Source organism: Oncorhynchus gorbuscha, linkage group LG02, assembly GCF_021184085.1.
Source record: "Oncorhynchus gorbuscha isolate QuinsamMale2020 ecotype Even-year linkage group LG02, OgorEven_v1.0, whole genome shotgun sequence".
Classification (NCBI taxonomy): Eukaryota; Metazoa; Chordata; class Actinopteri; order Salmoniformes; family Salmonidae; genus Oncorhynchus; species Oncorhynchus gorbuscha.
This window is the reverse complement of record NC_060174.1, coordinates 16376606-16403013: the sequence shown is the minus strand read 5'-3', so window position 1 is coordinate 16403013 and position 26408 is coordinate 16376606. Positions and strand designations below refer to the sequence as shown.

The 26408-nt window shown below is 43.6% G+C and overlaps 1 protein-coding gene across 1 annotated transcript; it reads right to left on the bottom strand.

Moving 5' to 3' along the window:
• Positions 1 to 659: 659 nt before the first annotated feature.
• LOC123991374 (GTP-binding protein Di-Ras1) lies at positions 660 to 25120 on the bottom strand. Its single transcript, XM_046292900.1, has 2 exons — positions 24958 to 25120; positions 660 to 1496 (listed from the first exon to the last, which is right to left on the bottom strand). Exon 2 carries the CDS (start codon positions 1415 to 1417, stop codon positions 821 to 823), a length of 597 nt encoding a protein of 198 aa, XP_046148856.1. The 5' UTR covers positions 1418 to 1496; positions 24958 to 25120; the 3' UTR covers positions 660 to 820.
• Between the last annotated feature and the right edge of the window lie 1288 nt (positions 25121 to 26408).

Sequence of the window (26408 nt, the reverse complement as noted above, 5' to 3'; positions counted from 1 at the left end):
AAGGTTGGGGTCACTTTGAAATGTCCTTGTTTTTGAAAGAAAAGCAAATGTTTTGTCCATTATTGTAGCTGCCGTTTCCAGCTACAATAGTCATTTACAACATTAACAATGTCTACACTGTATTTCTGATCAATTTGATGTTATTTTAATGGACAAAGAATGTGCTTTTATTTCTATGGACATTTCTATGTGACCCTAAACGTTTGAACGGTAGTGTATGTTTCACAGTGCTGAGATTTAATTTTAAGTGCAAAGTCTCCATGGGACTATGGCACAACGTCCCAAGAACATCCTAAAAACATCCTCGGAACAAACCGGGAACAAGACAAAACCTCCGGGGACATTGACACAACATCCTGACGACTTTAGGCAACCATTTAGTGATGTCCTGGGGATGTCTTAACAACTCATTATAGTTTGCAGGGTGTCTCATATTAGCAGGAGATCGACAGCTATAGGAGAAGAGGGTAAACGTGGGGTGAATAATATTGAAATGGGTTCTGAGTTTGTAATAATGCCCTGAACTTCAGAGGATATCAATTGTCAGGGCTCCATATTCTTTCATTTTTCTAATCAAAGTAGAATTGCATCAAGGCTTGAACTTCTCTTCTCTTTGAACTTGAATAGCCTCTTTGTGGGGGGGGGGGGGGGGTCACCTCTGTTGGGATAAAATAACCCCTCTCAGACGAGCTCCGTCCCACCCCTACCTTCCCTCCATTCCTTGAAGTGACTCTCTTCAAGAACATCTACACTTTGCACCACCACCACCCTCCCCAACCCCAGTCTTTCGTTCTAAGGGTCAGGCATCAACTCTCCCTCCCTACATGATGCTGCACTTGCCCTTGAGCTTGTCGGCACGCTTCTGCTTGCCGGAGCGCTTGCCATCGATGCTCAGACTCATGTTCCTCTTCTTCTCCAGGGTGAGCAGCTCCTGGAAGAGCTCTTTGACGTTGTAGTTCATCTTGGCAGAGGTTTCCATGAAGGCACACTTCCATGCTGCAGCCTGCGCCTCACCCTCCGTGGTCTCCACCTCACGCTGGGTTTCGTCACTCTTGTTGCCTACCAGCATGACAGGGATGGCGTCCACGCTGCCCTTGATGGCAAGCACCTGCTGGTAGATGGGCTTGAGCTCCTCCAGGGACTGGCGGCTGGTGACAGAGTAGACCAGGATGAAGGCGTGGCCCTTGGATATGGACAAGCGCTGCATGGCGGGAAACTGGTGGCTGCCCGTGGTGTCGGTGATCTGGAGGGTGCACACGCTCTTGTCACAGCTGATCACCTGACGATAGGTGTCCTCCACAGTGGGGATGTAGGTGTCCCGGAAGGTGCCCTTGACAAAGCGGAGGACCAGGGAGCTCTTGCCCACGCCGCCAGCCCCAAACACCACCACACGGTAGTCGTTGCTCTGCTCCGGCATGCTGGGCCTCTTGGGGGGGTTTCCTAAAATCTAAGGTTTAGCTAAGACCTAAGTTTTCCTAAGACCTGTTTGCTAAGACCTAAGGAAGAGAGAAGAAAGAGAAGATCAGGTAATCAATGGAGGGGATCAGAAGCAGTAGAAAACCATGAATGCCATTCTTTGTTGATTCAAATCTAATTTTATTGGTGACATATACATGTTTAGCAGATGATGTTGCGGGTGTAGCGAAATGCTTGTAGGAGGGATTGTGATTTTTCTTGTTGAAGCTACTCCAGTGGTTGAAATTATGTCAAATGATGTAATTTCAACCAGTTTGGCCAGTTGGGACACGGCTACAAAACAACAACAACATAACAATCACATCTGGGCTTTAGCCTTTTGGGGGCCCAAAGAGAGATTTGGTTGTAGGGCCCCCCCACCTTTCGGCAAAACCTTTTAGTAGCCCCCCTCTTGACGGCGGAGAGAACAATTTAAGCTTGAAAGTTAATTTCCTGCAATTCTATTATTTGACCATAGGACTTAGAGAAAATGTTGCTGTTTTAAAACAAGTTTTCTGCAATTACACAACTTTTACCATGGTGCAGAAAGAAACGATTGCAATTTAATAACACATTTCATGCAAGTCTACAAATTTTGCCATCATTTTTTTGCCATTTTAAAGCAAATTTCCTTAAATTCTACCCACTTTGTATTGGGGTGGAGAGAAATGTTTGCAGGTTTAAAGCAAATGTTATGCCATTCTACACATTTTGTAATGACATGCCATATCCAATTTGTAAGTCGCTCTGGATAAGAGCGTCTGCTAAATGACTTAAATGTAAATGTAAATATTAATAGCATATCTGAGTGAGAATTCAAATCAATGGGAGCGCCCTGGAGGTTACCTGGATAGACAAAGTACCAACATGAAAATGTTTAGCTGACAATGCTAATTGAGAGAGAAACTGCTGATGCATAACCACATTTTGAAAATCGCACCGGGTGTATTCTACTATTCATACTCAGTAAGTTGAGACCCCAGTTGAGTTGTATATACACAGTACCAGTCAAAAGTTTGGACACACCTACTCATTCAAAGGTTTTTCATTATTTTGACTATTTTCTACATTGTAGAATAATAGTGAAGACATCAAAACTATGAAATAACACATATGGAATCACTTAGTAACCAAAGAAGTGTTAAACAAATAAAGATATATTTTAGATTCTTCAAAGTAGCCACCCTTTGCCTTGATGACAGCTATGTACACTCTCAGCATTCTCTCAACCAGCTTCATGAGGAATGCTTTTCCAACAGTCTGGAAGGAGTTCCAACACATGCTGTGAACTTGTTGGATGCTTTTTCTTCAATCTGCAGTCTAACTCATCCCAAACCATCTCAAATGGGTTTGAGGTCAGGCGATTGTGGAGGCCAGGTCATCTGATGCAGCACTCCACTGTCCTTGATCAAATAGCCCTCCACAGCCTGGAGGTATGTTTTGGGTCATTGTCCTGATAGTCCCACTAAGCCCAAACCAGATGGGATGGCGTATTGCTGCAGAATGCTGTGGTAACCATGCTGGTTCAGTGTGCCTTGAATTCTAAATAAATCACAGATAGTGTCACCAGCAAAGCACCATCACACCTCCTCCATACTTCACAGGGGGAACCATACATGCAGAGATCATCCGTTCACCTACTCAGGCCTGTTCTGTAAAGGGAGTAGTACACAACGTTGTACGAGATCTTCAGTTTCTTGGCAATTTCTTGCATGGAATAGCCTTCATTTCTTAGAACAAGAATAGACAGATGAGTTTCAGAAGAAAGTCTTTGTTTCTGGCCATTTTGAGCCTGTAATCGAACCCACAAATGCTGATGCTCCAGATACTCAATTAGTCTAAAGAAGGCCAGTTGTATTGCTTCTTTAATCAGAACTACAGTTTTCAGCTGTGCTAACATAATTGCAAAATGGTTTTCTAGTGATCAATTAGCCTTTTCAAATGAAAAACTTGGATTAGCTAACACAATGTGCCATTGGAACACAGGAGTGATGGTTGCTGATAATGGGCCTCTGTACGCCTATGTAGATATTCCATTCAAAATCAGTCGTTTCCAGCTACAATAGTAATTTACAACATTAACAATGTCTACACTGTATTTCTGATCAATTTTATGTTATTTTAATTACAAAAAAATAGCTTTTCTTTCAAAAACAAGAACATTTCTAAGTGACCCCAAACTTTTGAACGGTAGGTAGTATATATATAAAAACTGGTCCTGGAGACCATACCCAACACAATATCTTAATCATGGCATAAAACTAGTTTTTATCTAAATAGCATCCTCGCTTACACAGATCTTGTTGTGCACTTGAACAATATATAAGCGACCCTAAACTGAGATAAACAGTGTGATTGTCACGTCCTGACCATAGAGAGTCCTTATTTTCTATGGTGGAGTAGGTCAGGACGTGACTGGAGGTTAGTCTAGTTTATTATTTCTATGTGGAGTTCTAGTTTTGTTTTCTATGTTGGTGATTTTGTATGATTCCCAATTAGAGGCAGCTGGTAATCGTTGTCTCTAATTGGGGATCATATTTAGGTAGCTTTTTTCCACCTGTTTGTGGGATATTGTTTATGGGTAGTTAGTTGTATGTCAGCAATCCATTGTCGTCACTGTTGTTATTAGTTTATTGTTTTTGCTAAGTTTCCCGATTAATAAATTATGTGGAACTCAACATGGTCCGTTTCTACAAACGATTTTAACAGTGATAAACTTGTTTTTCCCTTTAAAGCCAAGCTTGCCGTCATAGATTATGCAAATCAATGAGTTCTCAGATCTATCCACAGCACAGGGGGCAGAAGACGCCAAGCACATTGTCGTCAAACGCGTGTTTGATCCAAGATCTGTTTGTGCTGTCTTGCCACCCCCCAAGGAGATTGCTTTGAATTGTCACGTAAACAGTTTTTGGAATGACAATTACCATAGGAATTGGCAAGACTGCAAAACATATCTTGGACTAGGCAAGTGCTTGTGCGATCCAATGTTACATGGGGGCTGCATTGCAATAATGCCAAAGAATAGAAAGGTATGGAAAACATCAACACAAAATAGTGATAGTACTATTTTTCAAATAGTAATTCAAAAATAATTATATGTACTGTATCATTAATCTTAAAGTGCATTAGTTGATAATGGATAAAAAAAAATTTATGTTAAATGCGAAACTGTAGCTCTGTTTCGCGAAACTGTAGCTACTACTGTAGTAGTTGGGAGTGTCATGTAGGCCTATTGCATTTTCAGGCGCGAGCTCATGTGCATGACAATGCGTGTAAAGGAGGTGGTTCAGTAAGCTATGCTTGCATTTTGAATAACCTTGCCCAGGCTTTAGCTCAGTGGGCTAACACAATCCTGAGGTGACAGACAACCCAGGTTCAATACCAATCAGTCACATGAGCACAGGTTCAGACATGCAAATAAGTACACACGTGGGAGTGTTACGGTATGTGTCTGTGCGCAGGCATGTGTGTGAAAGATTGTGTGTTGGCTGCCATCAGCACTATAGTCAGGGTGTATTAGGAAGTCATTAATCTTGCTGTGGCTGAGCAGTGGAGTATCAGTCTTTGGGTGTGTAGGTGGAGAAACAAGGTGGAATGGAAGGGGGCCAAGCCTGGGGAGGGCTGACAGATTGCCACTCTGAGTGGGAAGATGACTGAGTGAGAGACTAAGAGGAAGAACAGTCCGGATCTAGTGTCAGAATGTGTCACGCCTTGATCTGTTTCACCTGTCTTTGTTATTGTCTCCACCCCCCTCCAGGTGTCGCCCATCTTCCCCATTAGCCACTGTGTATTTATACATGTGTTCTCTATTTGTCTGTTGCCAGTTTGTCTTGTTTGTCCTGTCAGCTCTTGTTTTTTTTCCAGCCTCTCTTTTTCTATCCCTCCTGGTTTTTGACCCTTGCCTTCCTTGTCCTGACCCTGAAGCCACCCGCCTGACCACTCTGCCTGACCACTCTGCCTGACCACTCTGCCTGACCGTAAGCCTGCCTGCCGTCCTTTGTCCCTTTCTGGATTTCAGACCTCTGCCTGACCTGACCCTGAGCCTTTCTGGATTTCAGACCTCTGCCTGACCTGACCCTGAGCCTTCCTGTCGTCCTGTACCTTTCTGGATTTCAGACCTCTGCCTGACCTGACCCTGAGCCTTCCTGTCGTCCTGTACCTTTCTGGATTTCAGACCTCTGCCTGACCTGACCCTGAGCCTTCCTGTCGTCCTGTACCTTTGCCTCTGTTGCTGTAATAAACACTGTTACTTTAACACTGTCTGGGTCTTACCTTATCCTGATAAGAATGACTAATTTGAGGTTTTGGTTGGGGGGTTTGCTCAAACATGGGAACATGGTCAAAAGAGCGTTTTGCCAGCTTTCTGTCTGTTAATCAAGTGATCACTATCAGTTCTATCTATGCACTCCGAGTGACATTAAAAACACTCAAAATATCACTTCAACTATATTACTGCAGTTTGAGTGCCAACCCAGACAATTCCAGGCAATCAAAAGCCATAACCAAGGCCATCCAGGTGACCATCAAAATGGAATATCAAGGTACATAGGACAAGACAACACTCATCTACAAGACAGTCTACCAGGACTTGATTCATAGGTTGCTGAATCATTTTTTAAACCGAATGGTATGCCCTTAAACTCAGAGACCATAGGGGAGACAAAACGTAATATTGGATCTGCTATCAGCGAACATCTCCACCTGCTAGTTGTTGACTTTCAAAAAACACAAGATTCCAAGAATTCCTCTAAGATCAAGAATGGAGTTCCTTCAGTAAGTAGAGCAGTAGTGGAAATACCCCAGCCATTAATGTCTACTGCAGGAGAGTGCTAGAGTACAGAGACACTGACATGATTGGGATTCGGATAATGGAGGGTCTAGGTGTCACAAATCAACAGCTACAAGTCAATCACTGTGAATAGAGATTTAAAGGTCTGCATAATAGGTAGCATACTCCATCTCTATGCCTTGCTTGTCTGGTGAGTATTTATCATTACAGCTGAGCAGGTAGAAGCAATATCATCACACCCATGATCGTGTACGTTAAAGGGATAGTCCACTCTAGCTTCACAAGGTGTGGGAAATAGACTCATCTCAACATGAGACCACATCTGATGTCTGAAAACATCTGAGCAACTTGGATTTTTCAAGCAAACTATCATTCGAATGTACTCTACTAGAAGACTACACCCTGTTGCTCCTACCTATTCAGTGCTTTCAGCTCAGCGAACAGTAGGAGACATATTTCCCTGTGTGGGTATCTGAGCCTTGTATGTTACAGCCAAATGATTCCCATGGACCAGACAGGTGCTAGATGGACCTCCGCTGTCCGTCTGTGGATGAAGGCTCCTGTGCGGCACCATGCATAGTAATCTGTTTGTAGTACATCCCACCCATTACAATGAGCCTGTTGTCCTATAGCACCTCCCACCAGTCTCCTCTGGGGTAATTTACATATTTTAGCTGGACTTTGATTAATGCATACAAGGTTGTCCTTATGCTAGTAAACAGTGAAAATAACTGGTTGTTTCTTACAGCACAATGTTAATGTTGTTGCTTATAGCATAGCTGGGTTGGTAATGAAGGCTCTGTGGACCAGTGGAGAGATAGGGTCCCCCGCCAGAGACGTTTCCATACTACCACCCCCATCTATCTGCCTGTGATAGCAATGCGTAATGACAGCCTGGACACTGCTGCTCTGGGCTCCCCCTGGCCTGTATGTCTGGTGGCCAGACCATATAGCCCAAGAGGCCATTTCCAGGGAAATTCTCTCCCGGCTACGGTTACATTGTCATTTGTTCCATGATTTACAGTGCCTTCACTGTAAAGGCACTGTTCCTTCACTCCTTGACTTTCTCCTCATTTTGTTGTGTTAGAAGGTGGAATTCAAATGGATTTAATTTACATTTTTTGGTCAACGATCTACACAAAAATATGTCAGTGTAAGAAAATTTCTAACATTTGAAAGAACTAAAATGAAAAAATAAAACACTAATATATTTTGAATACTTACAGTACCAGTCAAAAGTTTGGACACACCTGCTCACTCAAGGGTTTTTCTTTATTTTTTAAAAACTTTATTTAAAAAAAAACTATTTTCTACATTGTAGAATAATAGTGAAGACATCAAAACTATGAAATAACACACAAAACTATGAAATAACACATATGGAATCGTGAAGTAACCAAAAAAGTGTTAAACAAATCAAACTATATTTTATTTTATTTTGTATATAATTTTTTATATATTTTTATTTTATTTTATTTTTTTATATATATTTTTATATTTTCACACTCTTGGCATTCTCTCAACCAGCTTCACCTGGAATGATTTTACAACAGTCTTGAAGGAGTTCCCACATATGCTGAGCACTTGTTGGCTGATTTTGCTTCACTCTGTGGTCCAACTCATCCCAAACCCTCTCAATTGGGTTGAGGTCGGGTGATTGTAGAGGCCAGGTCATCTGATGCAGCACTCCATCACTCTCCTTCTTGGTCAAATAGCCCTTACACAGCCTGGAGGTGTGTTGGGTTTATTGTCCTTTTGAAAAACAAATGATAGTCCCACTAAGCGTGGTTTCTTTGCAGCAATTCGACCATGGAGGCCTGATTCACGCAGTCTCCTCTGAAGAGTTGATGTTGAGATGTATCTGTTACTTGAACTCTGTGAAGTTTGTATTTGGTCTACAATTTCTGAGGCTGGTAACTCTATGAACTTATCCTCTGTAGCAGAGGTAACCCTGGGTCTTCCTTTCATGTGGAGGTCCTCCTGAGAGACAGTTTCATCATAGCGCTTGATGGTTTTTGTGACTGCACTTGAAGAACCTTTCAAAGTTCTTGACATTTTCCAGATTGACTGACCTTTATGTCTTAAAGTAATGATGGACTGTTGTTTCTCTTTGCTTACTTGAACTCAAATGCATTTAGAAGGAAAGGAATTCCACAAATGAACATTTATCAAGGCACACCTGCTAATTGAAATGCATTCCAGGTGACAACCTCATGAAGCTCGTTGAGAGAATGTCAAGAGTGTGCAAAGCTGTCATCAAGGCAAACAGTGGCTACTTTGAAGAATCTCAAATATATAATATATTTTTATTTGTTTTTGGTTACTACATGATTCCATATGTGTAATTTCATCATTTTGATGTCTTCACTACTTTATACAATGTAGAAAATAGTAAAAAAATAAAGAAAAACCCTTACATGACTAGGTGTGTCCAAACTTGAGTAATTACATGTTAGAATCACCGTTGGCAATTATTACAGCTGTGAATCTTTCTGAGTAAGCCTCTAAGATTTGCACACCTGGATTGTACAATATTTGAACATTATTATTTTAGAATTCTTCAAGCTCTATCAAGTTGGTTGTGGATCATTGCTAGACAGACATTGTCAAGTCTTGCCATAGATTTACAAGATGATTTAAGTCAAAACTGTAACTAGGCCACTCGGTAACATTCATTGTCGTCTTGGTAAGCAACTCCAGTGTATATTTGGCCTTGTGGTTTAGGTTATTTCCCTACTGAAAGGTGAATTTGTCTCCCAGTACCTGATGGAAAGCAGACTGAACCAGATTTTCCTCTAGGATTTTTCCTGTGCAGAACTCTATTCCATCTCTTTTTATCCAAAAAAACTCCCTAATCCTTGCAGATGACAAGCATACCCATAACATGATGCAACCACCACCATGCTTAAAACTATGTAGAGTGGTACTCTGTGATGTGTTGTGTTGGATTTGCCCCAAACATAGCGTGTTGTATTCGGGAAACAAGATGCATGTTTTGCAATATTTGTATTCTATACAGTCTTCCTTCTTTTCACTCTGTCATTTAGTTAGTATTGTGGAGTGATTACAATGTTGTTGATCTATTCTCAGTTATCCTATCACAAACATTAAACTCTGTAATTGATTTTAAGTCACTACTGGCCTCATGGTGAAATCCCTTAGTAGTTTCCTTCCTCTCCGGCAACTGAGTTAGGAATGACACCTGTATCTTTGTAGTGAATGGGTGTATTGATACACCATCCAAAGTGTAATGAATAACTTCACCATGCTCAAAGGGATATTCAATATCTGTTTGTTTTTTACTCATCTACCAATAGGTGTCCTTTTTGCAAGGCATTTGAAAGCCTCCCTGGTCTTTGTGGTTGAATCTCCGTTTGAAATCTCCTCTCAACTGAGGGATCTTACAGATAATTGTATGTGTGGGATATAGAGATGAGGTAGTCATTCAAAAATCATATTAAACACTACTATTGCACACAGAGAGTCCATGCAACTTATGGGACTTGTTAAGCAAATATTTACTCCTGAACTTTTTAAACTTGCCATAACAAAGGGGTTGAATACTTATTGACTTAAGACATTTCAGCTTTTCTATTCATTTGTAAACATTTCTAAAAACACAATTCCACTTTGACATTATGGGGTATTGTGTGTAAGCCAGTGACACAAAATATAAATGTAATCAATTTTACATTCAGGCTGTGACACAACAAAATGTGGAATAGACAGATTTCACCACATGTGCTTCATGTTTTTTAAATAAAATAACTTACGAATAGATCAATTCAATCTCTCTATATAGTTAATGTTAATGTTATAGTTAATGTTATATTTTTACTATATGAACAGAGCTTAAAGATGAAAAGATTATACATGTAAGTAATTTCACAAAAAGTGTCACCTCCAGTCGCTCATGTTTAACGTCAGTCCTCTACCCACAGTGAGAGACAGATTTAGAAGAATGACTTGAAGGTCTGGTAATCAATCTACTCCCAAGATTTGGTTCATGTATGCTCGCCCTGTGTGTGTGTGTGTGTGTGTGTGTGTGTGTGTGTGTGTGTGTGTGTGTGTGTGTGTGTGTGTGTGTGTGTGTGTGTGTGTGTGTGTGTGTGTGTGTGTGTGTGTGTGTGTGTGTGTGTGTGTGTGTGTGTGTGTGTGTGTGTGTGTGTGTGTGTGTGTGTGTGTTCCCTCCCTCTGCAGCTCTGGTATTTCTCTGTTGTGTGTATTGTTTTCTACAGATCTCTGGGAGATCTCTGGTTACTGTGGTAACAAGGCCCAGAGGGAAATCTATGACAGAGGAAGAGAGGGTGTGTGTGTGTGTGTGTGTGTGTGTGTGTGTGTGTGTGTGTGTGTGTGTGTGTGTGTGTGTGTGTGTGTGTGTGTGTGTGTGTGTGTGTGTGTGTGTGTGTGTGTGTGTGTGTGTGTGTGTGTGTGTGTGTGTGTGTGTGTGTGTGTGTGTGTTAAAGGAGATAGACAAAGACAGCAGAGGGGTGATGACTTGTACATTTTGGGACAGGTTAAAAATATGTCATTGCCCCTGTCATCACTCAGTTGCCATGGTTACCCGCCCACACACTTTTATGTCATATCTTTTTTCAGAGAGGTCAACAACACAACAAGAGAATGTCAGGGATTGACGTCAAATTTTCTCAGACTCTCTTTCTGAAATTGACAGTATGGCAATTCTTATCATTGTCAAATGTTTGGACCATTACTGAGAATTGACAACTTGCTAGCCATATAGAGTACCACAGTTTGAACCATAATACCCATAAAACCTAGAGGTCAAATAGGGAAATGGTTCCAATCGTTTTTCTACCATTCATTTTTCCCATGGGGGATTTTAGACACACTTAAAATAAGGGCTGTATCTTGTGTAGGCTTACCCTGGCGTGAGTCAAAGCCTAGAGTCTAGAGCCTAGAGCCACCCTTCACTCCGGAGCCACCGCCCCTCTGTCCAGTGGCACCCTCTACGAGGGTCTTCAGTCCGGGGCCAGTTGTGAGGGTCCCCGAGGTGGAGCGGGGTCCACGTCCCACACCCGAGCCGCCGCCATACAGAAGGCCCCCTGGACCCTCCCCTTTAGAGTCAGGTCAACAACAACAGCCAAGCTGGAGAACTCATCCAGATAATCGTCCAGTGAACAACATGGCTTCCTCACACACACCTAATGAATGGCATTGTCTGTGGCAGGCATGTAACAGCCCAGATAAAGGGAGTAGTTCTGCCATCTCTCTTAGGCCCAGCTTAGTGCCTCTCTTCCCTGCCTGCCTCCCCCAGTGTAGTCTTGGGCTTTGTGTGGACGACACCCTGGAGAATGCAGCACGCTGTCCTGAGAATGTGTGTTTGAGCGAAACGTGCTGATGCTAACAACAGTCCAAGGTGCCACACGTGATTAAGTATATAGCCTATCCTGAGGATGAGCTATCTACCAACACACACACAAACCACACACACACAGAGAGAGAGCAATCTATAATAGACATTAAGTGCCGTCCAGACCAGTATTGCCAGAATGGTGTGGGGGAGGTAGTAGACAGACCACAACAGTATGTCAACAGAGAGGGATTTTGATGTTATAACAATTGGGAAATAATGTCAGCCTCCAATATCTTGATTCCTGTGCATTTTGGCGAGGAAAACCATGGCAACACAACTGCAAAATAATGGCAACACGAACATGTTCGCAGGCACGCACATCCATTTTTCAATGGTTGGACAGATTGTTCCACTGGGACTGAATTTCAATACTTTGAAACCTTGGCTGCGATTCCCTTACTACATGTTTATAGTGACACCCACCACCCACCACCCACCACACACCACGCACCACCCACCACCCACCACCCACCACACACCACCCGCCACCCACCACACACCACCCACCACCCACCACCCACCACACACCACCCACCACCGACCACACACCACCCACCACCCACCACCCACCACACACCACTAACCACCCACCACCCACCAATCACGACCCACCACCCACCACCCACCACCCACCACCCACCACACACCACTCACCACTAACCACCCACCACCCGCCACACACCACTCACCACTAACCACCCACCACCACCACCCACCACCCACCACACACCACTCACCACTCACCACTAACCACCCACCAATCACCACCCACCACAAACCACCCACCACTCACCCAATGTGCCACAACCCCATGACACTAATAGACCCATCCACAAACATGAACAACCCCTAGTTCCTCCATACCCCTGAATGTTGAGATTTGAAACGATTGGATATGTTGGAAAATTTCACACATCAACCAAAATGATAGCAGAAAAAAAGTCATTGTAATATAAGCGTAGGCAAGATTGGAAAATTGTCAATGGTTAAAACGTTAATATATTCTTAACATCTGGTACAGGGGTCATTGATGTAGAGTTGGTTCCGGTTCGATTGGTGGTGGTAAAATGATTAATGATTCCCTATAGTGATCAAGATGTGATGATTGCCCCACTACTTTCCTAACACATGCTAAGGTTAGCGGTTATAGAGTCAGGGGTGGCAGGTAGCCTGGCGGTTAGGAGCGTTGGGCCAGTAACAATATAAACATCTGTTTCGCCCTTAAGCATGGCGATTAACCCTAATTAATTACCCTCCAGGGTAGCCGTCAATAATGGCTGATCCCTTGGCTGGGACCCCACTCTCCGAGGGTGTCTCAGGGGGAGTGAGATATTGAAAAAACACATTTCCATTTCACACCTGTAGTGATTACCCACTTGTACATACAGAGAAACATGACTATATAAGCACCCCCTAATTTTGATTATTATTATTATTATTATTATTATCAGGGTCTCACCCCTACAATGCATCTTTCATACATCTGTAAGGTCAGACGCTGGGAGATGAGAAGCAAGTACAGCGAGTGAATATTTAATGAATAAACAGACAGGAAACAAAACACGAACAGCGTCTGGACAAGGGACACATTACGACATTAATGCTGACTCGGGAAAGAAGCTGAGGAGGTGACAGATATAAGGGAGGTAATTAATAACGTGATGAGTCCAGGTGACTCCGATGAAGCACTGAGATGAAGCACTGATGCGCGTAACGATGGTGACAGGTGTGCGTAATGATAAGCAGCCTGGTGACCATGAGCGTTAGCGAGGGGGAGCGGGAGCGGGAGCAGACGAGACAGTACCCCCCTCTAGGGGCATCACCTGGCGTCCCACCTGGGGAAGCCCGACGGGCCGGCGAGGCATGGGAGCCCGACGAGCCGGCCGAGGCGTGGGAGCCCGACGAACCGGCCGAGACGTGGGAGCCCGTGGAGCCGGCTGAGGCATGGCGTGGGAGCCTGACGAGCCAACCGAGGCTTGTGAGCCTCTGGAGCCAGCTGAGGCATGTGAGCCTCTGGAGCCAGCTGAGGCATGGGAGCCTGACGAGCCAACTGAGGCTTGTGAGCCTCTGGAGCCAGCTGAGGCATGTGAGCCTCTGGAGCCAGCTGAGGCATCCCCGGTTGCTTCGACAGCGGCACCCGGACCCAAAGCCACCAACAAAAACAAAAAACTCCATGATGCTTCTAATTGAGGAGTCATCATTCTGCAGGGACAGATGCTGGGAGACGAGAAGGAAATGTTCAAAGAGTGAATATTTAATGAATAAACAGACAGGAAACAAAACACGAACAGTGTCTGGACAAGGGACACATTACGACATTAATGCTGACTCAGAAAATAAACTGAGAAAGTGACAAAGAACCCTTTTAGAACCCTGTCTTCTGAATGTTCTCAAATGAAAAAAGGTTCCCAGCTGAACCCTTGAAAATCTCAAGATGTTTTTGTTTGTTCTAAGAGTGTACCTTGTCAACGCTGCAATAACAAGACCTTGTCAACGCTGCAATAACAAGACCTTGTCAACGCTGCAATAACAAGACCTTGTCAACGCTGCAATAACAAGACCTTGTCAACGCTGCAATAACAAGACCTTGTCAGCGCTGCAATAACAAGACCTTGTCAACGCTGCAATAACAAGACCTTGTCAACGCTGCAATAACAAGACCTTGTCAACGCTGCAATAACAAGACCTTGTCAACGCTGCAATAACAAGACCTTGTCAACGCTGCAATAACAAGACCTTGTCAACGCTGCAATAACAAGACCTTGTCAACGCTGCAATAACAAGACCTTGTCAACGCTGCAATAACAAGACCATGTCAACGCTGCATGAACAAGACCTTGTCAACACTGCAATAACAAGACCTTGTCAACGCTGCAATAACAAGACCTTGTCAACGCTTCAATACTATTAATAAGCAAAGAAAATGACCTACAGTACCTGGGTTAATTACCTACAGTACCTGGGTTAATGACCTACAGTACCTGGGTTAATGACCTACAGTACCTGGGTTAATTACCTAAAGTACCTGGGTTAATTACCTACAGTACCTGGGTTAATGACCTACAGTACCTGGGTTAATTACCTACAGTACCTGGGTTAATTACCTACAGTACCTGGGTTAATGACCTACAGTACCTGGGTTAATTACCTGCAGTACCTGGGTTAATTACATTTACATTTACATTTAAGTCATTTAGCAGACGCTCTTATCCAGAGCGACTTACAAATTGGTGCATTCACCTTATGACATCCAGTGGAACAGCCACTTTACAATAGTGCATCTAAATATTTTAAGGGGGGGAGGGGGTGAGAAGGATTACTTTATCCTATCCTAAGTATTCCTTAAAGAGGTGGGGTTTCAGGTGTCTCCGGAAGGTGGTGATTGACTCCGCTGTCCTGGCGTCGTGAGGGAGTTTGTTCCACCATTGGGGAGCCAGAGCAGCGAACAGTTTTGACTGGGCTGAGCGGGAACTGTACTTCCTCAGTGGTAGGGAGACGAGCAGGCCAGAGGTGGATGAACGCAGTGCCCTTATTTGGGTGTAGGGCCTGATCAGAGCCTGGTACCTACAGTACCTGGGTTAATTACCTACAGTACCTGGGTTAATTACCTAAAGTACCTGGGTTAATGACCTATAGTACCTGGGTTAATTACCGACAGTACCTGGGTTAATTACCTAGAGTACCTGGGTTAATTCTTTGAATTAGAACGTCCCATTGGGGGACCCTCCTGATGTCCAAGTGGGGGACCCTCCTGTCTGAGGTGTTCAGTGTCCCGTCGTAAAAGACACCTCACTCTCTGCCCTACTAGGTCCTCAGTCTATAGCCCCCTCGCCTGTCGTCGCAGCAGGGGACCAGCTGAGCTCTCCTGCTGCGGCCTAGCATCACAACCCGGGGCCTTTGTCTGGTCACCCTACTTTGCTATGGTCTCCTGATGCGAGGCCTTCACCTGGTTCCTCAGCCTGGGTCTGGCCTGTCCGGTGGCCACCGCCTGTTGCTGCTCCGTGAGGCCAGCCACCCAAGTATCCAGTCTCAGACTCCTTGTTGAGCTCTGTCGCTGCGACCTTGAGGTCTCCAGTCCGACTGTCCTCAGCTGACCCCATGCTGTGGGTCAAGATGACTCCTGTTCCTCCTCTGGGGGCCTCACCTGCCCTCACTGCCGAGGTCCTTCTGTTGTCTGTTTCTTGGCAGAGGTTGGCGGTCCTCTTCCACAACTGCTGCACAGCCTGCACTGGTATCGGCCTCATCAAACAGCCAGGTTCGGTGACCTCAAACACCTACTTGCTGGGGTGGCCAGATGCACCAAAAAAACAATTCCTGCTTGACCAGATGCCTATGCTCTATGATGTTTCTGACGGGGTGGCCAGACACACTCAAGGACTAGACTTTCCCTTGTCTGGCTCCTTCACAGCTCTGCCTCCCTGTCCAAGTGAATGAATACACACAAGTGACCTTATGATAGAGCCTTTTGTTTAGAGTTCACATTTACACAGTACATGTGGGGGTGGCTGATAAAAAGGACATTTCTGATTTAGCAGTTTCAGCACCACTTAACTATTAGTTAGTTGTACTTGCCCGACACCCCTTATTTTCTTATTCGTCGTACCTGCAAGTCACCCCACTTGTATCGGCCAATCACATTTCGCCTTTCCCCGTGCACCTCACTCAACCCCACTCCCGCTCGTTGGACTGTTTCCTCAAGTGTTTTTGTAATCGCCTGTGTGTTTGATTTTGTCCCTTACGTTATATATCATGTCATAGCAGTATAGAGATTTTATATACTATGTCATGATGTGTATTCTAGATAGCAGCATGTATACTGTCCTTCCACCGGCTACATTATGGGCCTGTATACACTGAGTGTACAAACATTATGCTCTTTCCATGACATAAACTGACCAGGTGAATCCAGGAGAAAGCTAGGGTCCCTTATTGAGGTCACTTGTTAAATCCATTTCAATCAGTGTAGCTGAAGGGGAGGAGACAGGTTAAATGTTTAAGCCTTGAGACAATTGAAACATAGGTTGTGTACACTACCGGTCAAAAGTTTTAGAACACCTACTCATTCAAGGCTTATTCTTTATTTTTTACTACTTTCTACATTGTATAATAAAAACGATGAAATAACCCATATGGAAACATGTAGTAACCAAAAAAGTGTTAAACAAATCAAAATATATTTTATATTTGAGATTCTTGAAATAGCCACCCTTTCCCTTGATGACAGCTTCGCACACTTGGCATTCTCTCAACAAGCTTCATGAGGTAGTCACCTGGAATGCATTTCAATTAACAGGTGTGCCTTGTTAAAAATTCATTTGTGGAATGTCTTTCCTTCTTAATGCGTTTGACCGAATCAGTTGTGTTGTGACAAGGTAGGGGGTATATAGAAGATAGCCCTATTTGGTAAAAGACCAAGTCCATATTATGGTAAGAGAAGCTCAAACAACTCTCCTCTCCTTCCAGACTCACATTAAGTATCTCCAATCCAAAGTTAAATCGCAACAAAGCCTCCTTCACTCATGCTGCCAAACATACCCTCGTAAAACTGACCATCCTACCAATCCTCGACTTCGCCGATGTCATTTACAAAATAGCCTCCAACACTCTACTCAGCAAATTGGATGCAATCTATCACAGTGCATTCCATTTTGTTACCAAATATACTACCCACAACTGCGACCTGTGTGCTCTTGTTGGCTGGTCCTCGCTACATATTCATCGCCAAACCCACTGGCTCCAGGTCATCTATAAGTCTTTGCTAGGTAAAGCTCCGCCTTATCTCAGCTCACTGGTCACCATAGCAACACCCACCCATAGCACGCGCTCCAGCAGGTATTTCTCACTGGCCATCCCCAAAAGCCAACACCTTCTTTGGCCGCCTTTCCTTCCAGTTCTCTGCTGCCAATGACTGAAACGAATTGCAAAAATGGCTGAAGTTGGAGACTTATATCTCCCTCACTAACTTAAAGCGTCAGCGGTCAGAGCAGCTTACCGGTCGCTGCAGCTGTGCACAGCCCATCTGAAAATAGCCCATTCAACCAACTACCTACCTCATCCCCATATTGTTTTTGTATTTCTACTTGCACATTCTTATCTGCACATATATCACTCCAGTGTAAATTGCTCAATTGTAATGACTTCTATTGTGTTATTGACTGTATGTTAGTTTATCCCATGTGTAATTCTGTGTTGTTGTTTTTGTTGCACTGCTTTGCTTTATCTTGGCCAGGTCGCAGTTGTAAATGAGAACTTGTTCTCAACTGGACTACCTGGTTAAATAAAGGTTAAATAAAATAAAATAAAAAATAAGCAAAGAGAAATGACAGTCCATCATTACTTTAAGGCATGAAAGTCAGTAAATACGGAAGACTTCAAGCACTTTGAAAGTTTCTTAAAGTGCAGTCGCAAAAATCATCAAGCAGTATAATGGAACTGGCTCTCGTGAGGACAGCCTCATAAATTGGAGCCCAAATAAATGCTTCACAGAGTTCATGCAACAGACACATTTGTGTGAATCAGGACTTCATGGTCGAATTGCTGCAAAGAAAGCACTCCTAAAGGACACCAATAAGAAGAAGAAGAGACTTGCTTGGGGCAAGAAACACAAGCAGTGGACATTAGATGGGTGGAAATTTGTCCTTTGGTCTAGAGTCCAAATTCAAGATTTTTGGTTCCAACCGCAGTGTTTTTTTGAGACGTGGAGTGGGTGAACGGATGATCTCTGCATGTGTATTTCCCACCGTAAAGCATGGAGGAGAAGGTGTTATGGGGTGGCGGTGATTTGCTGGTGACACTGTCTGTGATTTATTTATAATTCTTCAAGGCACACTTAACCAGTATGACTACCACAGTATTCTGCAGCGATACGCCATCCCATCTGGTTTGGGCTTAGTGGGACTATCATTTGTTTTTCAGCAGGACTATAACCGCAAAATCAAACAAGTATTTAAATCAAATCAAACAAGTATTTAAAGAGCAGCAGCAGAAAAACAATAGCGAGACGATATACAGGGGGGTACAGAGTCAATGGGCAGGGGCACCGGTTAGTTGAGGTAATATGTACATGTAGGTAGAGTTATTAAAGTGACTATGCATAGATGGTAACAAAAGAGAGTAGTAGCGGTGTAAAGGGGGGGGGCAAAGCAAATAGTCTGGGTAGCCATTTGATTAGATGTTCAGGAGTCTTATGGCTTGGGGCGTAGAAACTGTTTAGAAGCCTCTTGGACCTAAACTATGTGCTCCGGTACCGCTAGCCGTGCAGTAGCAGAGAGAACAGTCTATGACTAGAGTGGCTGGAGTTTTTGTCAATTTTTAGAGCCTTCCTCTGACACCTCCTGGTATATAGGTCCTGGATGGCAGGAAGCTTGGCACCAGTGATGTACTGGGACGTTCGCACTACCCTCTGTAGTACCTTGCGGTCGGAGGCTGAGCAGTTGCCATACCAGGCAGTGATGCAACCCGTCAGGATGCTCTCGATGGTACAGCTGTAGAACCTTTTGAGGATCTGAGGACTGATGACAGATCTTTTCAGTCTATTGTGGAGGAATAGGTTTTGTCGTGCCCTCTTCACAACTGTCTTGGTGTGCTTGGACCATGTTAGTTTGTTGGTGATGTGGAAACCAAGAAACTTGAAGCTCTAAACCTGCTCCACTGCAGCCCCGTCAATGACGGAGAGGTTGTTGTCCTGGCACCACACGGCCAGGTCTCTGACCTCCTCCCTATAGGCAGTCTCATTGTCTCACTGTTGTGTCATCGGCAAACTTAATGATGGTGTTGGAGTTGTGCCTGGCCGTGCAGTAATGAGTGAACAGGGAGTACAGGAGGGGACTGAGCACACACCCCTGAGGGGCCTGTGTTGAGGATCAGCGTGGCAGAAGTGTTTTTACGTTCGCAGTTGCAGAGGGAGGTGTTTGGTCCCAGGGTCCTTAGCTGATTGATGAGCTTTGAGGGCATTATGGTGTTGAACGCTGAGCTGTAGTCAATGAATAGCATTCTCACATAGGTGTTCCTTTTGTCCAGGTGGGAAAGGGCAGTGTGAAGCGCAATATAGGTTGCATCATCTGTGGATCTGTTGGGGTGGTATGCAAATTGGAGTGGCTCTAGTGTTTCTGGAATAATGGTGTTGATGTGAGCCATGACCTCCTTTCAAAGCACTTCATTGCTACAGACGTGAGTGCCAAGGGTCGGTAGTCATTTAGGCTGGTTACCTTAGTGTTCTTGGGCACAAGGACTATGGTGGTCTGCTTAAAACCTTGTTGGTATTACAGACTCGGACAGGGAGAGGTTGTAAATGTCAGTGAAGACACTTGCCATTTGGTCAGCGTATTCTAGCAGTACACATCCTGGTAATCCGTCTGGCCCCATGGCCTTGTGAATGTTGACCTGTTTAAAGGTCTTATGCACATCGGCTGCGGAGAGCGTGATCACACAGTCATCCAGAACAGCTGGTGCTCTCATGCATGTTTCAGTGTTATTTGCCTCGAAGTGAGCATAGAAGTAGTTTAGCTCGTCTGGTAGGCTCGTGGTACTGGGCAACTCTCGGCTGTGCTACCCTTTGTAGTCTGTAATGGTTTGCAAGCCCTGCCACATACGATGAGCGTCAGAGCCGGTGTAGTAGGATTCAATATTGGTCCTGTATAGATGCTTTGCCTGTTTGATGGTTCGTCAGAGGGAATAGCGGGATTTCTTATAAGCTTCTCGGTTAGAGTTCCGCTCAATGAAAGCGGCAGCTCTACCCTTTAGCTCAGTGTGGATGTTGCCTGTAATCCATGGTTTCTGGTTGGGGTATGTACATACAGTCACTGTAGGGACTACGTCATCGATGCACTTATTGATGAAGCCAATGTCTGATGTGATGTACTCCTCAATGCCATCGGAGGAATCCATGACGTATTCTAGTCTGTGCTAGCAAAACAGTCCTGTAGCTTAGCATCCACTTCATCTGACCACATTTTTTTATTGATCTTGTCACTGATGCTTCCTGCTTATAAGCAGGAATCAGGACAATAGAATTATGGTCAGATTTGCCAAATGGAGGGCGAGGCGGAGCTTTGTATGAGTCTCTGTGTGTGAAGTAAAAGTGGTCCAGAGTTTTTTTCCCTCTGGTTGCACATTTAACATGCTGATAGAAATTTGGTAAAACAGATTTAAGTTTCCCTACATTAAAGTCCCCGTCCTCGCCTCTGGGTGAGCGTTTTATTGTTTTCCTATGGAGGAATACAGTTCATTCAATGCTGTCTTAGTGCCAGGCTCAGTCTGTGGTGGTATGTAAACAGCTACGAAAAATACGGATGAAAACTCTCTAGGTAGATAGTGTGGTCTATAGCTTATCATGAGATACTCTACCTCAGGCGAGCAATAGCTTGAGACTTCCTTAAATATCATGCACCAGCTATTATTTACAAAATACATAGTCCGCCACCCCTTGTCTTACCAGACGCCACTGTTCTATCCTGCCGGTACAGCGTATAACCAGTCAGCTGTATGTTGACAATGTCGTCGTTCAGCCACAACTCTGTGAAGCATAAGACATTATAGTTTTGAATGTCCCATTGGTAGCTCAGTCTTCTGCAGAGGTCATCTATTTTATTGTTCAAAGATTGCACGTTTGCGAGCAGAATGGAAGGAAGTGGAGGTTTATTCGATCAACTACGAAATCTCAAAAGGCAGCCCGCCCTCTGGTCTCTTTTTCTCTGCCTCCTCTTTATGCAAATCACAGGGATCTGGGCCTGTTCCCAAGAAAGCAGTACATTATTTGCATCGGATTCGTCAGACTCGTTAAAGGAAAAAAACTATTCTTTCAGTCCGTGGTGAGTAATCGCAGTCCTGATGTCCAGAAGTTATTTTCGGTCACAAGAGATGGTAGCGGCAGCATTATGTACAAAATAAGTTACAGACAACGCAAATAAACTAACAAAAAACACAATCGGTTGGGGACATTTAAAACGTCATCCTTATTCTCAACACACCTCCAGGCTGTGTTGTCACACGGTGTGTTTTGTCTTGGGGTTTTGGTATGTATTGGGATTGTAGCTAGTGGGGTGATCTAGCAAAGTCTATGGCTGTATGGAGTGTTTCTCAATCAGAGGCAGGTGTTTATCGTTGTCTCTGATTGGGAACCATATTTAGGCAGCCATATTCTTTGGTTGTTTTGTGGGTGATTCTGTAACGGTTTTCTAGGTGTGGTGAAGGAGAGTCAGACCAAACTGCAGCGTGTAGATTGCGATCCATGTTTAATGAACAAAAAGACGTAACACGAATCTAAAACACAAACACTACAAAACAAAGAACGTAACGAAAACCAAAACAGCCTATACTAGTGAAAACTAACACAGACAGGAACAAGGACACTAAGGACAATCACCCACAAAACAACCAAAGAATATGGCTGCCTAAATATGGTTCCCAATCAGAGACAACGATAAACACCTGCCTCTGATTGAGAACCACTCCAGACAGCCATAGACTTTGCTAGATCACCCCACTAGCTACAATCCCAATACATACCAAAACCCCAAGAAAAAACACACCACAATACAAAAACCCAATGCCACACCCTGGCCTGAACCAAACATGAAGATAAACACAAAATACTTCGACCAGGGCGTGACATGTGTAAAGGCTATTTTACCAAGAAGGAGAGTGATGGAGTACTGCATCAGATGACCTGGCCTCCACAAACCCCCGACCTCAGCCAAATTGAGATGTTTTGGGATGAGTCGGACCGCAGAGTGAAGGAAAAGCAGCCAACAAGTGCTCAGCATATGTGGGAACTCCTTCAAGACTGTTGGAAAAGCATTCCAGGTGATGCTGGTTGTGAGAATGCCAAGAGTGTGCAAAGCTATCATCAAGGGAAAGGGTGGCTATTTGAAGAACCTCAAATATAAAATATATTTTGATTTGTTTAACACTTTTTGGTTACTACATGACTCCATATGTGTTATTTCATAGTTTTGATGTCTTCACTATTATTATACAATGTAGAAAATAGTAAAAATAAAAATAAAGAATAACCCTTGAATGAGTAGGTGTTCTAAAACTATTGACCGGTAGTGTATGTGTGCCATTCAGAGGGTGAATGGGCGAAACAAAAAATGTAAGTGCCTTTGAACAGGGTAAGGTAGTAGGTGCCTGGTACACCGGTTTTGTGTCAAGATCTACAATGCTGCTGAGTTTTTCATCCTCAACAATTTCCCATGTGTATCAACAGCGGTCCATCACCCAAAGGAAATCCAGCCAACTGGACAGAACTGTGGGAAGCAATGGAGTCAACATCGGCGAGCATCCGTGTGGAACACTTTAGACACCTTCTAGAGTCCATGCCTTGAAAAAAAATGAGGCTGTTCTGAGGGCAAAAGGGGGTGCAACTCAATATTAGGAAGATGTTCTTAATGTTTGGTATACTCAGTGTGTACTGAATGTAAGTCAGTACTCATGTTTATCTCTTTCTATTCTTTCTACATGGAACCTCTTCTTATAGACTTTTACGTCGGTGAGCTGTCAAAACAGAGGACTGTGTGGTGTGGTTGAACCCAATATCTAATAAACCTGTTCGGACAGACCTGTTCGGACAGACCTGTGGTGACTGAAATCTATCCATTGGCACCTAATAGCTATCTACTACTTAGTGCCCATTCTACATGGTCCCCCCCCCCCCAGATTGGACCTTTAGTATTTTTCTGTTACATTCCTCAGTCTCCCTGCTGTTTTTCTTTCCCCCGTGTTATGTGCATGGATTTGCTCAGGTAACCTAAACCAGGGGTGTCACACTCAGGGCACGGGACAAACAGCTTATTATGTTTGTTTTTCAACAACAGAAAAGAAGGGAATAAAACTGGCCCAAACTGGCAATTGTTTTATTAGAAAAGATTGGGACCTTTATAATATCCTCTTATGTACATAGGATGCTGTATTAAAACAAAATAAGATATTTGTCCAGCCTTTGCTGCTATGCTTGCAGATGTGCATAATATGCTGTGACCCTAATCAAAAAAAGTATTGAATTACTCCAAATAACAAAAACGTACCTATAGGTTGTTGTGACATTTAAAAGTAAAAGTGTTTCATTTTTTCACTCTCCCTCCACTGAGTGCTGTCGGGACACATGAAAGCAGCGCAATTGAAGTTGAATTGACGAATGCGAGCACATTAGGCTGTAATTTCATAAATTAGAATACTCAACTGTTGACTCATTTATGCTCGCTTGTTTGTCCTATTGCCCAGGAGTAGTAATTTATACCCGCGTGTGAATCCTTTATCTTGTAACTATTTGCCAACCAAGATGACATTTTATGTAGGCTACAGCAATGACCAGTTGGAACTGCAACTTGACATGGCCATTTCGTCTACAACTCTAGTTCGGGTAAAAGACTGATGATTTGATACAGAGCGCAGGCTGGCTCGTGTGTTGGTGGGTGTGAGGCAATGCCGTAAGGCTTGCAGCACTTTGACAGTGCTTGCTGTGACTTGTAGTGCAGCGCGTTGCGGACTGCATGGAAGTGGGCCAAAATTAATTGACAACCCAAATAATTGCGCAGGCCAGATAGGAATGTGTCACTGGCTGGATTCGGCCCGCGGGCCTTGTGTTTGACGCGTGACCTGAACCCCATAGAAAATGTATGACATAATTGCAACCACGCGTCTTGGATAATCATCTAGGTATTTGACTTAACGGGCCAAACTACTGATTTAACGACACTAAATCCAAGCATCAATCACTCATTCATGGCATAATGTTTGGCGGCTACCTCCCCATTGTGGGTTGAATGTACGACACGTTGATGGCCCTCCATCACACGCTGTTATGCTACACAAACACACACTCCGCATTGTAGCACATACCATATGCATGTCCATATGATATTATAGCAGCTACGATAGCCCTATAAAACAGTGAATCCTATGGTAAACTATGGGAAGTCAGAAATGAGATATAAATCCAAATCATATTAAGCTTATATTTGCAAAGTTTATTGTGGGGTTAACTTTGATAGAGAAATGTAGGGTTTCGAGCCCTGCATAACACAAACTTATTTGAACACAACGGTGGTTGTCCGTCCGTCAGACGCATCTGATTTCATTCATAAACTTGTCTTGAAAACGCCGCGACAGTGTATCGTCCTATGACCAGGTATCATTATCACACGGCAAAAACAAAGGATTGGCCTCATGATACCGCTGTAACATGTAGCCAAACGCAAATTAAAAATGTCCACCAGATACTGAACAATGGAAATTAGAATGTTGAATGAGTCAGTAGGCTAGATTAGTGGGGGAATGGAGAGTGAGTGAATGAATGGATGGACATACGTGTTGAGTTGAAATTAATCGAACTTACCTTAAGCTAACTTCCCCAGATCCGTTGTGATTTTGCGGATTTACATATGCCTGCATGTAACACTTGTAAAAAAATACATTGATGCTAGAGTCCTTGTATAGTGGGCCAATAGCATTTTACAGTATGCGTGATGTGCTGTTTAGCCACGTCCTCCTCTTTTTACTGCATCTCTCTCTCGCTCTTTCTGATTTAAACCCCCTGATGCCAAAGATAGGAGGTGCTTTACTTTCTATTTCGTCTCTCATCGAATACTGACGCAAGCGAATGGGCAGATCAATTCCAGCAATCTTGCGCTCTTGACACTGCTTCCTGCTTTTGCTGAAGATGTAAACTCCATCTTTCAGCTCAGCGTCTGAGATCTGTCTCTCATTCCACTCTGTCTTTGTCTTTCTTCTTTTCAATACCTAATATGGTTGCCTGATTCAATCTTTGTCATTATTTTTAGGTTATAGACTATTATTGGTGAAACATCAATCGGTTTATTGTTTAGAGAAGCTGGAATAGCATCATGTCAATCTGACATCAATATACACTACATGACCAAAAGTATGTGGACACCTGCTCGTCGAACATCTCATTCCAAAATCATGGGCATTAATATGGAGTTGGTCCCTTCGCTGTTATAACAGCCTCCATCCACTCTTCTGGGAAGGCTTTCCATTAGATGCTGGAACATTGCTGCAGGGACCTGCTTCCATTCAGCCACAAGAGCATTAGTGAGGTTGGGCAGTCAGTGTTCATTCATCCCAAAGGTGTTCAATGGGGTTGAGGTCAGGGATCTGTGCAGGCCAGTCAAGTTCTTCCTCGCCGATCTCGACAAACCATTTCTGTATGGACCTTTCTTTGTGCACGGGCCTTCCCCAAACTGCACAGAATCGTCTAGAATGTCATTGTATGCTGAAGTGTTAAGATTATCCCCTCAAATCAAATGTTATTGGTCACATACACATGGTTAGCAGATGTTAATGTGAGTGTAGCTGTAGCGAAATGCTTGTGCTTCTAGTTCCAACAGTGTAGTAATATATAACAAGTAACCTAACAATCCCACAATAACTACCTAATACACACAAATCTAAGTGAAGGGATGGAATAAGAATATGTACATATAAATATATGGATGAATGATGACCGAGCAGCATAGGCAAGATGCAATAGATGGTATAGAACACAATATATACATATGAGATCATGGTGGCGCCGGAGGAGATGCCCGCAGTTTTACGGTCTCCTAACCAATTGTGCTATTATGGTTTTTCTCACGATATTTGCAAATTATTTTGTACATAATATTTCTGCAACCGTATCTTTCGGCAGGAAAGAGCTTCTGGATATCAGGACAGCGATCACTCACCTCGGATTAGAAAAATATTTCTTCAACAACAACAACAACAGCAGCAAGCAGGACTCACACGATATTCTCCAAACACCCCACAGGGCAGACATCCCAATTA